Source organism: Cupressus sempervirens, chromosome 11, assembly GCF_028749045.1.
Source record: "Cupressus sempervirens isolate cs-2001-9-10 chromosome 11, ASM2874904v1, whole genome shotgun sequence".
NCBI classification, from domain to species: domain Eukaryota; kingdom Viridiplantae; phylum Streptophyta; class Pinopsida; order Cupressales; family Cupressaceae; genus Cupressus; species Cupressus sempervirens.
In genome coordinates this window covers 380,235,627-380,249,426 of record NC_143128.1, presented here as the reverse complement: position 1 = coordinate 380,249,426, position 13,800 = coordinate 380,235,627, and the positions used below count along the sequence as shown (strand labels likewise).

The 13,800-nt window shown below is 36.3% G+C and overlaps 1 protein-coding gene across 1 annotated transcript in view; it reads right to left on the bottom strand.

The window, feature by feature from the left end:
• The window catches only part of ELM1 (fission ELM1-like protein (DUF1022)), a 164,685-nt gene extending 152,149 nt beyond the window's left edge, over positions 1 to 12,536 (bottom strand). Inside the window, exon 1 of the mRNA XM_089809621.1 lies at positions 12,123 to 12,536. Coding sequence (XP_089665747.1) covers positions 12,123 to 12,305 — 183 coding nt within the window. The 5' untranslated portion in view covers positions 12,306 to 12,536. The remainder of the gene's footprint in view (positions 1 to 12,122) is intronic.
• Positions 12,537 to 13,800: the final 1,264 nt, after the last annotated feature.

Here is a 13,800-nt window from a genome sequence, read left to right as displayed (position 1 = left end):
CCCTGCTGCTTCAGCAAGTTCAGAACAGTTCGGTAGCAGCTCTAGTTCCACCTCCACAGAGCAAGCCTTTGCTGCAAAATCCTTTCAAAAGGATACAGGCAAATTTCAACAACCATCTCAGCAGAAGTCTTTTGCTCCAGCATCTGATGGTTCCAAAAAGAAGAACATTCAATGCAACTACTGCCACAAGTTTGGTCACATGAAGGTTGGATGTCGGAAACGCTTAGCTGCCCAGTCCAAGCAATCAAGTTCGCAGCCCAAAGAGAGCAGTGCAAAGCACACTAAGCAGGCGAAATCTGCCTTTTACGCCTTCATGGCTAAAAGACTTGCCGATCATGTGAAGTCGTCTACCTAGTACATTGATTCAGGTGCCTCTCGCCATTTCACTCACCGCAGAGACTAGTTTACTAACTACTAGCCTTATTCAGATTCTGTTATTTTTCGTGGCGGAGAAGAGTACACAGTTGTCGGGAAAGGCAACATTCACATTTAGTTTGTTGAGAGGAATCTCATATTCCTTGATGTGTACTATGTTCCAAGGATGGAACTAAATCTACTCTCAGTCAGTCAGTTACTATGACATTCTCCACACTTGGCAATCACCTTCAATTCACATCAGTACACCATCAATGATCGAGCAACTAAGTCTACTATTGCAGTGGGTCTTGAGGATCATGGTCTTTTTAGACTTACTGATTCTGGTGATTCTCAGGACTTAGCTATGGTTGCTCGGCACTCTTCTATCAGCACACTTTGGCATCAACGATATGGGCGCTTAAATGTGCATTATCTCTCACAGCTTGCTCGGGATGAGCTTGTTCTTGGTTTGCCAAAGATTCAAGCTCAACACAAGTTTGTGACACACGCCAGGCTAGGAAGCAACATCGCACACCTTTCACCAATGGCAATTCTTGGCGAGCTTCTCAAGTACTTCATCTTGTTCGTGCCGATATTTGCGGCCCTATGGCCACTCCTTCTGTTCTTGGGTCCAGGTATTTTCTGTTGTTTGTAGATGATTTCAATAGAAAAATGTGGGTGAATTTCCATCAAAAGAAATTAGATGCATTTACTGTATTTCAGAAGTTTAAACCCTTAGTTGAAAAAGAGTCTGGGAAATCTATTATTACTCTTAGATCAGACAATGGGGGGGAATTTTGTTCTAATGTTTTCTCCAGCTTCTTGGATTCACATGGCATCAAACATCAGTTAACCACACCCCACACGCCACAACAGAACAGTGTAGTTGAACGTCAGAATAGGACAATCATCGAGATGGCTCGTTCCATGCTCGAACACAGACATGTTCCAAAGCAATTTTGGGCAAAAGCAATTAACACTACAGTTTATCTGTTGAACTGGTCACCCACAATGGTGGTTAAAGGTAAAACTCTAGAAGAGGCCCGGTCAGGTTGCAAGCCCAGAATCAGTCACCTGAAGGTTTTTGGCTCTCTTGCTTTTGTTTGGATCCGTGATGCTTCACGCACCAAGTTGGATGCCAAGAGTCAGAAACTGATGCTTGTTGGATATAGCAGTCTTCACAAAGCCTACCACCTGATTGTTGTTGAGACATCTCGTCTCATATACAGCCGTGATGTAGTCTTTGACGAGCAAGGAGGACCATTCATGCATGTTTCTCCTGTTCCTAATCCAACAGACCAGCCTATCCAGGCTCATGATTTGGGAGTTCGGCTTCCATTAGGTCCACCTGATGGGAGGGCTCCAATAGCTCCTGCAACTCCAATTCTTCCAGTGATACCTGTACAGACTCCTTCGGCTTCTCCTGCAAGATCATCTCACTTTGTAGATGCTTCCCCTGAGTTTGATCCAGCTTCTTCTGATGAGGATCCTGCTGATCAAGCATCTCCTAGTACTATTGTTGGTCATTCTCCTATCCGGCCTAAGTGGTGGGCTAAGACACTTGCTGATCTTCATGATGATGGGCTCATTGATGGGAAAACTACTCGAAAAAAGAGCAAAACTACAGATTCTGTTAACTTTGCTCTTATGGCCAACATTCACAATGTGTTTGAACCTCAAACATATTTCGAGGCTAAAGGAATTCCAGAGTGGGAACAGGCCATGACATCTGAACACCAGAGCCTGCTGAAGAACAACACTTGGGTCCTTTCTGATCTTCCCCCAGGGAAGAAACCCATTGGCTACAAATGGGTCTACAAAATCAAATACAAATCAGATGATACTTTGGATAAATACAAAGCTCGTTTAGTGGCGAAGGGCTTTTCTCAGCGTCGAGGCATTAATTATGAGGAGACCTTTGCTCCTACTACAAAGATTAGCACCATCAAATTAGTCCTAGCCATGGCAGCACAGTTTGGCTAGAAGGTCCATTAGATGGACATCGAGAGTGCTTTCCTGAATGGTGATCTCCATGAAGAGGTCTACATGACGCAGCCTCCTAGTTTCAAGGTTGTTAGTAAAGGCCATCAGGTTCTCAAATTGGTAAAAGCTCTCTATCATTTGAAGCAAGCCCCTTGGGCATGGTACATCAAGATTGATAAGTACCTCAATGATCAAAGCTTCAAGAGGAGTTCTTCATACTCAAATCTATACATCAAGACTACTGACAGTGACATCATCCTTCTGGTTATCTATGTGGATGATTCGATCATCACTGGCAGTTGGCATCTTTGATTCAGGGAATCAAACAGAACTTATGCCAGTCTTTTGATATGACTGACCTTGGGCTCATGCATTATTGCTTAGGTGTTGAAGTTTGACAACAGTCTTCTAATATATTCATCTCTCAGTCCAAATATGCTAGGGCCCTGTTAGACAAATTCTGAATGCAAGATTGCAAACTTGCATCTACACCTATGAAGAAAGGTCTCAAGTTATCAGCAAAGTCTAATTCTCCTTCCGTTGATGATACTACATACAGGCAACTAGTAGGCAGCCTCATCTACCTCTCTGCTACTAGACCTGATATCAACTTTGCAATCAACTATATTTCATGCTTTATGACAGCTCCTAAGGCTGATCATTGGATGGCAGCAAAGCGTGTGCTTCGTCATGTGAAGGGCAATTCAAATTATCGTTCTAATCTTAAAGTCAATGGGTTCACAAATTCAGATTGGGCAAGCTCTGTTGATGATAAAAAGTCAACATCTGGATATGTGTTCAGTTTGGGATCCGGTGCAGTCACATGGACCAACAAGAAGTAGCAGGCAATTTCTCTCTCTTCTACAGAGGCTGAATATAGAGGGACTGTTAAGGCAGGATGTGAAGCTATTTGGCTTCGTCGGATGCTTGGGGATATGCAAATGTCACCAACAGGACCGACTACTCTGTTTGTTGATAACAAAGGCGTTATCAAGTTAGCACGGAACCCAGTCTTCCATGAACGAACCAAGCATGTGGATGTTCATTGTCATTACATACGACAACTGGTTGAAGACAGGACTATAGATCTGAAGTATGTTCCTACCACAGATCAGACTACAGACATTCTCACCAAGCCTCTTGGTCCTGATAAGTTTGTCAAATTCAGAGGACAGCTTGGTGTGTTCGATAGATTAACCATTAAGGGAGGGTATTACAATAATAGATAAGTCGTCTATTATTAGTTAATAGTTATCTTGTAAATATCTTAAGCTTTAGTTTGCTTTCGTTTTTTGCTTTCTCTAGAATAGAATGTTTCTATTCTTTACGATCGTTTCCTAAGGAGACATCGTCTCATTCTTTTGTATAAATTGACCTTTCGGTCTCTGTTAATAACAAGTAAGTATTTACCAATTACCTTGTAATACATCCGAATTTTATGAATTTTAATATAATACTGTAATTTAATATAATATTATTTAATTTTAAACTGATATTGAGTTATTTAGTTAAACTATTTAACAATGCTAAACTATTTTAACAATTTTGTGGATATATTAGTAATATTTAAAAATATATAAATATATATAACTAAAATTTAATGTCGAATTTTATTTCCGAACTTTTACACTTGCCAGATTTCATTTGAATTTTATGATCGACGAACTCGAATTTAAATCCGAACCTTGTGACTTAGGTCTACATGGTGTGATGGATAGCCAGGTAGTGAATCAGGTCCTTGACAGGCATATGGGAACCAAATTCACGCATAGTGAATCAGATCATTGACACACAGAAAAGTAGGAGTTGCCAAGTACCTGGCATCCAAGCCAATCCACTAGGTAGTGGCATGCAATCTCGCTCTGATCAGTGAATTCCTCCTCACAAACATGAGATGTGATCAAGACTGATTATTTTTCTTGCCAATTCTCACAAAGCAGCTTACTATGACAGACAGGATTGGCATCCTATTTCTTTATCCTGTTGGAGAGGTATTCTCTATTAAATTTGAACCAGAAATATAGCAATATTGATTATACAGAAAATAAATTTGCAACAGCACAAAACGCAAAATAATATATCCTGGGAAAACCCTCCTCCTAGGGGTAAAAAACCCAGCCCACAAAATAATAGTGCCTTTTTATATTTCTTCAAAACAATTACAAAATCTTGATGTCTTTAGACAGTCATCAAATTTCTGGACTCTGAGATACTGACAGAATAACATCAACTCTTTTCAACCAAAAATGTTTGAAGTCTCTTAAAGACTCACTGCAATAAATACAATAGAATAAGACTAATGACAAAGATACGACCACACAGATCATTATTCTTATCCAAATCAAAATGCGACAATATATATTAATCAATAGTAATCAGACATTATAAAATATGTCTCTGCACTTCTATGCTTAGTGCGATGAAAACCAGAACATATCAGTACAGTAATAATAATCGCTCAATAATAGACCCGAGCTTTCGTCTATCTCTCAATCAACAGAATCGACGCTGCTATACTGAACTGCCACTAAGAAATCCAAACAGTTATAAATAACACATGGCATATTTTGTTAAAGTTGTAGCTTCAGTCGGACTGATTCGATCTCATATATGTTATTGTTATTGGTAAATCATCATTTCCTATATATACTTATCCATGTTAAATAATTATATATATATTATTGTATATAATATATATTATAGTATATAACATATATATATATATATATATATATATATATATAGTTATACATATTATTATTTATGTTAATATAATATTATTAAGCGATGATTACACCATAGAGACATGTCTCTTCATGAGACATGTCTCCTCCTCTCTTATTTATATGAGATGCAAATCTACTTGGAACACATCAATTATAATGGCCATGTTAGTACATTTGCAGAAAAGATCCATGTTACTCAACATGGTATCAAAGTCAAACTGCAAATGTGAAAAGGGGTCCTTTATGAAGTATGGATATGACGGATTCAACCTCTTAGAAATTATGGACATTAGAAGAGAACGGTGAAGAAATAGAACAAAGATACCATTCGATGCTATTCTAAATTGCTACTGTCATACCAATCTTAGCATTCAAAATTTGATGGAAATGATAATGCCTCTTCCATTAAATCTATTGAAACATCCTCACAGAGGTCGTTGGAGTCCCACGCTAATAGGCTGGCAACGATAAAGAAGTTTTTTTTAAAAGTATCTTTGAGCAATTTATATATGGCTGACAATGAGTATCCTTACGAAATGAAGCATTTTGAAAGTAAGAATGGAAGACGCATTCAATAATTGGCGGACCTGCAAACTATGCCAAAATGGTGCAAGGCTTTTCTTATAATCTGTAATCAGACAATGGCACAGTTTTTGCAAAGAGGAAACCAAATTGCAAATTCAAGTGGAAGCGCCAAAGAGAGTAAATGAGGCATAGACAGAACATAGAAAGTGATGAAGGCAAGCTTGTAGTGATGGAGGGAATGTTTAAGTTTTCCTGTGAATAGTCTCCACCTTTCTGAGCATATATCAGGCATATCATAACCTCCATAGAAAGTGGTATGTGCATTCTTCACTGCTGCTTGGTGTGGAAATAAACGCGGTGACCTTGTGTGCAACCTAGCTAATCATTCAAAACTCTAGTTCATGGTTACTATCCACTGATGCAGACTCAAACAAGTATTAATAACATCTATTACAATGGCCATGTTAGTACATTTGCAGAAAAGATCTATGTTAGTCAGATTCAATAGCTTCAGTCAAATTGATTGCTGAGCTCATGCGCAACCTAGCTAATCATACAATAATAAATAATCATTCAAAACTCTAGTTCATAGTGACTATCCACTGATGCGGACTCAAACAAGTATTAATATCATCAATACAATGGATGGTTGATCTGTAAGAGAGTTATTAAACCATTACACTGCCAACAGATCTATTACGCAACATATTTTGAGTTCAAGTTATTGCAAATACCGTGAATCATAAAATCATCAGATATATATTGCACCTTCATTTTGTGAATAGGATTGAGCACAAGATCGGTCACTTTCATATGTCACAAGTCCCACAATAACCAACTACTGGATTACTTATCACAGATAAGTATTCAAGGACCAATATCACTAATTGTGCAGAGAGGCGAGGCGATACCTAACATTGGCGTCAAGAAGAGTATCGCATAAAAATCTACAATCTCACTCTAGCATCGTCCCTACTATACACTATTACATTAGCAATACAAAGGACTTTTGTACATGTGGCATTTGATATAGCCAAACTACAAGTTTACTAGGAATGAAAACCAAAATTTCCTTCTACTGATAAGAAATTCAAACATATACAGCATTTGAAAGACGACTACTGGGAATGATCGTGTCCAAAGAATCTAGCATTATTGTATAAATTAAATTATAAAATCATATCTCTATTAGTTCGTCATTTTATGGATACCTCGTATGTTCACATGAATGAAGAGTTTTCAGCATCAGCAAATGAAAGGCTATGTGTGTGCATGGCTGCTAGAAACCGGAGAGACCTTTCATGCGTGCCCGTTTGGTAAACAAACTCTCTCATCCTTGCATAACTTTTGGTCATCAAAGAGACCGCGTTACATCTGGAAAGGCATCGCGTGACTGTTGAGTCATTCATTCTATGAAGCGTTGCCCCTTTTGGAACTCAAGAGTCATGTTGTAGCATCAGATTCATTCATTATTAATGAGGTGGATAGATTATCTTAAGTTTGGAAAATGGAGACTATTGGTCGTAGCGAGCAGGAGATATAGTACTTTGATATGACAATGTGATGTCCATGCTATTAGAAATAAACATTTGGTGCCATGACAAGTATCATGTTATATCGTAGACATCAAGAAAATAAATTTCCTAAAAGAGCACATTACAATATTATTATTGACATAATGTGTTGAGCTTCACAGTATATCCTCAATAGTTGCAGCCAAATGGTGTGAATCTATCTAAAATTATATTATGGGAATGTGATGAAATGAGAGTTTATCCAGATTTAGATATACCGAATGCTTAAAAGAAACTAGAATTATTCTGATCATCACTATCAGCCTCAGTTCCCAAAAAGATTAGACTCATTTGATAGACTAGAATATCTTCAGCTATGGAATATGTAGTGGCTAAGGAACTTTTGAGTTTCACATGTTTATTAAATCTGACTGTGGTTAGACTTGGAGAATATGATAGAAGGGAACCACCGGATCTCATGTATTGTGGGTTTTCTGAGGAAGTTTATTTCTTTAAACTAATATCTTTAGAAAAGTTTTCCAACCTCTTAGGATTGAGGAAGTTAAAGAGGTTAAGTTTAGATGATTTCTGGAGTGTTCAAGATCCTCCGCATGTTAGTGGTTGCATTTATTTACAGGATTTTCAAAATTGTGTGGAGCATTCTAAATACCAAACCTTCTTGAACTTTAATGAGGAAAGCTGAAGAAAATATTGGTGAAAAGTTATGACCATGAATTGAAGACCTATATTTCTCTCACTGTTCACTGTGAGTGATACAAGTGAGACCAGTTATAACAAAAGTCATGCTAAAATCTATTTGAAGGGCAAAATCAAAGAAGATTGGGACCATTAACATTGAGTCCATTAACAACTACAACTCTTTGTTATGAGACATTAGTTCCCTATTTGTTATCATGTCCCTGTTGATGAATAAATATCAGTAAAGTGTGACTGTGAAAGCAAAGTACTTAAGGATTGTTGACCATGCTTCTACCACTACGCAGCTAACACAACTTCAACATGATATACTTAAGTTAATATCACAAGTTCTTATAGGCCCATGACATTTAGTGGTATTAGTGACCTCTTTTCTCTCTGAATTGTGATAACTTATTCTTCAGTTATTCAATGATGGTAATATGAGGATAGAAATGATCATCTCCATGCAAATATACACTGAGATTAAAGAAAAATGATAGGCTCACTCCCTAAGTAAATCAGAAGAAATGATTCAACTCTATGAAATAAAATTATTGGGAATTTTACATTGTAAGGGGGTGAATAATTACCTTAACCCAATGTTTTATTCCCATTGAAGGCATTTTCTAATTTGATACATATAGACCTTCATTGGAGAAATTAATATCAAGGATGTTTATGTAAAGATAAGTATTTGTTATTCTTAACTATTACATTTATCTACTCATCATAGTCTCTCTCTTATTTGTAATTTTATACATACTATAAGAGTTATTTGCCTTGATCTTTTCCTTTATGTCTGAGGATGTTCTTGCAGGAAAAGAAGGTCGGCACTTTACCAACTATGCAAACTCAATCTTACAAAAGCATCTCTAAAGAAGTTGTGATTTAGAATTCATTAGTGATCTTGAAGCAAATATCCTTGATGATTGAGATTATGAGTATCCTTCTACATTAAGAGAGAGTATGACACTTCTTCGAAGAAAATGCAAGAGCTTAGAAGATTAATACTCAGAGGGAGTCTAGAAATACATGTGTGTAACTGCATGGTTTTGATGGGCCTGCTCTTGAGTGCATCATGAGGAAGTATTGACTTATCACTAGAAAATGGAAAGATTGATATTAGATTCAGAGTGAATCTGACAAGAATCCTTGGGGGAAGAGGGCCTCTAAGGGAGTAACTACTGGACCTGACTTCCCAAGATAATTGTTGAGAGGGAAAATTGTGAGGTGCAATCCTTTGTAAATGATATCTTCTCTATGAGGAGAAGTTCTAAGTGAAATTCCTTGTAATGCATTCTTCTCTGTGAGGAAGAATTGAGGTGAAAGCCTTTTTACCACCCTCTGACTTGGTTCATGCTGGTTACTATTTCGCATATGATATGTAATGAAAGGTGACAATCTTTCATTGACATATATAAACAAAAGGTAATCATTGTAAGAAGACAATCTTATAAATGGTAGACCTGTTATCATGACAAATATCATTAAGTTATTGTCCCAGAATGCAGAAAGTCATAATAACGAATGTATCATGACAAACTTCATTAAGTTTTTGTCACAGAAAGAGTAGTTTTTTGCATTTGTGTTATGAAAGGTGACGATCTTTCATGAGTGTAAGGTTACTATTGTAAGGTGATGACCTTATCAATAGTTTGACCTATCTCCTAGATACGCTACATTAACTTGTAGCACCTAAATATGTTGGATGTCTAGGAGCAAGTGTTATCATGGTTCTTTGGGCCGGATTTTGCCGAACACCATGACAACCAACTCATCATGGTTCTTTGGGCCAGATTTTGACGAACACCATGATAAACAACTCGTCATGGTTCTTTGGGCCGAATTTTGACGGACACCATGATAAAAAACTCACCATGGTTCTTTGGGCCGGATTTTGCCGGACACCATGATAACCAACTCATCATGGTTCTTTGGGCCAGATCTTGCCGGACACCATGACATAGTTAGTATTATAGACCACAATTAAGGTGGTGTTTAAGCTTATGTTAAAGTTATGGAAGTTGCTTCAATTCCCTCCTTGCTAAAGAGGGAGTGTCAAGAAATTTAGCCTTATAGTGAATTGAATATCATACTGAGATGATATCTCTTCATATACTTGAGAGCATAACGTGTTCTACAAATTCTCCCTAACTAAGAGGGTGTGTTAAAGTTGTAGCTTCAGTAGGATTGATTCGATGATCAATCTGATATACATTATTGTTATTGGTAAATCATCATTTTCTGTATATACGTATCCATGTTAAATAATATATATTATTGTATATAATACACACACACACACACATATATTGTTGTATATAATATTATTTAAGTTAATATAATATTATTAAGTGATGATTACACCATAGAGACATGTCTCCTCCTCTCATATTTATATGAGATCCAAATCTGCATTTGGAACACATCAATTACAATGGCCATGTTAGTACATTTGCAGAAAAGATCCATGTTACTCAACATATTTAACATATGAATCAATGCCTTTAATTTGAGAACTGTTGACCTCAATACATACATGAATGAGAATGGATTGTGTCCATCACAAACCACATCAGATGTGAGACATGTCAGCACACCTTGATGCCACATCATTCTTGCTCAGCAATACAAAGATACAAGTAAATAGGAACACAAATATATCTCCTGCACGAACCATAGATGATGACTAGGATATAACCAACGCAGCAGAACATTAACATGACATAATCAACATACAATCGCATAACATGATCAGAGCACAACACGATCATCTGAAGGAGACATAAGAGGATACAAGCCCAACAGAGACATAAAAGAAATCATTACAATGGGCAGGATGTTATCGGACCACATCCAAACATGGAAAAGAAGCAAAAACCGCAGACATCAATAAAAATGTCTTTCAAAGACGCTCGCGGCAATCATCGAAGTTTTGAAATCTATCACACAGCTACCAAAACTCAACATGGACACCTTGCATATTAAAATATTTTACAATCAGGCGACATTTTACTAGGTGAGGTTCTATATGTACTTGCAGAAGTATTTAATGTGGTTCACACATTAAAGGGCAATAGCTTCGTGAGCACAGAGTCAATTAAGCTCATTAGTGAATACAAGCAATTAATACCTTGTTGGTCTTCAAAACTGCCTTCGATATTGTAAAAGCACTTAATGTTTGCACTCACATGATGCATTCAATATTGTTTCCTCGGGGTTTCCAGTATCGGTGGTAAAGTAGCTTGGGAAGCTTCTAGCAAGTTTTACTGTTCCTTGCTCTCTTGTATACAACTAGAGGACTTGGGTACAAGGTTATTGATGTCATCTTGTACTTAATTCATCCTTGACTGTGTGAACGTATCTTCTAGAAGAGCTTGGAGCTTGGAAATGTATTGTATTTTTTCAGACTTCATTAGCTGAACAATACACTACTTCAGTGATTTGGAGGTTGAGTTTCTCCCAGAAAAAATTTCCCCAAGGTATATTTGTGTCTGAATTGTGGTCTTTCATTCGTGGCGTTTCTCTGCGATGTTGTTATTTCAAAATGCTAAATATTATTTAGATCAGATAGCTTAATAGGCGTAATTGTGGAAACTGTTTGCATATCTTTGCATATTCCCTTTCATATCCTAGTTTCTGAAAATTTTACGTGTAAAGACCAACTAAACTGGATGGCTTGCGGACACCAAATTGACCCGCTCCACTTGAAATTTCATGGATAGGCTTGCCCAGAATTTATTTGACTATACAATATGAACAGCATATAGCTTTCGTCTCTACACATGCAGACAAGGAGATCTCATAAATCAGCGAAGGCGCGACATATTTTTAAAACATGAAAAAGATGGTCACATAAATAAGTTGCTAACATTAATAATCAAGCTACCAACTGAAGAAGATGGATGATAAGTAAATTTTATTTTGCTGGAAAAAAAATGTAACAGTATTGACCAGATGGCCCTAGTTAAGAGATGAAGAGCTTACACTTTATTTCCATCTATATAGATAACAAATGAAAGACAGAAAAATGATCTCAGTGGTATTTCTACAAAAATACTTTTACAATTTAACTCTTCCTATGACCAAGATATGTTTGTCCATCGTTTTTTGTCTTGGGATCTTAATCCTCTGAACTCAAATACAAAAAGAAAGAGAAAACGTACCATGAAGTATAGATAATATATTGGGAATAAAAGTAAGGTTAAGGCTGTGGTATTGGGCCGAGGGGGCTAATGCCAAAACTGGGTGGCTTCTATATCCAGAGCGGAATCCGTGGATAGAAAGAAAAAATTAAATAGAGAAGTAAAGAACTCACGTAAAGGGAATAATTAGCGGAAAGTCCAAGGGCTCTAACAAGGCCCAGGCACTGATTTTCGGAGGCAGCAATCCCATTGCCAATAATGACGGCCCTTCTCACCACGCTTGATACCCCTCTGTCGAAAATTTCTGGCATCCCAGCTGAAACGCCGGGGGGTTCTGGAAGCTTTATTGGCCTCATTGTACCGCTCTAAATTTAATTTCCAGAGAACGTCAAATAGAGTTCATTGAATAAATTTAGCGTTTCCAGACTGCAACACCATGAGTTTCTTCCGAAGGAACGTAAACTCGTTATTATGATTATTGGAGACTGGCGAAAAAGCTGAATCTCCATTAAAGAAAACATTTTTGAATGCCGTGGAGTCCCTAAATTTGACAGCTGACCTGGCTACCTTTCAAAAATGAATTGGCCAAAACATAATATCAATGAAATTATATATATATATATATTTTTTGTTTTTTTTGTTTTTTTTTTTTTTTTGTTTTTTTTTTTTTTTTTTTTAAATTTTTTTTGTCAAAAATGAATTGGCCAAATATATATATATTTTTTCAAAAATGAATTGGCCAAAAGATTATTTAATGCAAGGATGAAATGAAGAGGAAGACATAACTATGAATGAAATTAATTAATTTTATATTTATATATATATATATATAATTAAGAATGAAATTAATTTCATATATATATATATATATATTCATTTTTTTTTATTTTTTTCTTTTTTTTCTTTTTTTTCTTTTGTTTCTAAATTTTTTTGTGTATCTAATTCAGGTATATATATATATCAATTTTCTTTTGTTTCCAATTTTTCTTGTGTATGTGGTTCAAATATATATATATATATATATATATCATTTTTCTTTTGTTTCTAATTTTTTTTGTGTATTTGATTCAAGTTGATTGTGGGTTCCCGAGCCTACTTCTTGTCTCCTAGGTGTTAGGGAGATGTTCTAGTCTTGTGATAGCAAAAAGTCAACGATTTATTTTTTGTGTTGGATAGGCACTTGTGTCTTTCTAACTATTAGTGTCTTTTCGATGCTAGATGAAGTGCATTCTTATTGTCAGAGTGCTTTTACTATAAGGTACATTCTGAGTGCTCGATATGGTACATTCTAAGTGCTCGATAAGATGTATTCTAAATACAAAAGATGATGCAAAAAGGATGTTCCTGACTAAAGCAATCTCCATAGAGCTGAAATTGTGTGTGTGTGTGTGTGAGTGTGTGTGTGTGTGTGTGTGTGTGTGTGTGTGTGTGTGTGTGGGTATAGAGAGAGAGAGAGAGAGGGGAATCTATATAGAAAATTTGGAGTATTCAAACAATTTTGTAATTTTTGATAAGTGATTTCTTAATAGTTGATCTAAACACATATTTCATATAATTGTTTTAATAATCTTTCTTTAATGGCAAAAATGGAGGCCCTAGGTTAGTGATTGATCCATCTCATGTAGAAAATGAAAAAATATTGGAGTTGAGTGTGTGATAATTGGCTCCAACATAGTGACCCTAATATGAGGACTTGAGCTCTTCAATAATATCTCAAAAGCAGGCCGACATAGTCAATCTCTTAACGCACATTCTCTTAACAAATTTTATATAAAAGAATAAAACAATCCATTGTTGATTTTATCCCAAGATTACAAATAAAGCATACAAAACTCGACTTGATTGTGCGTA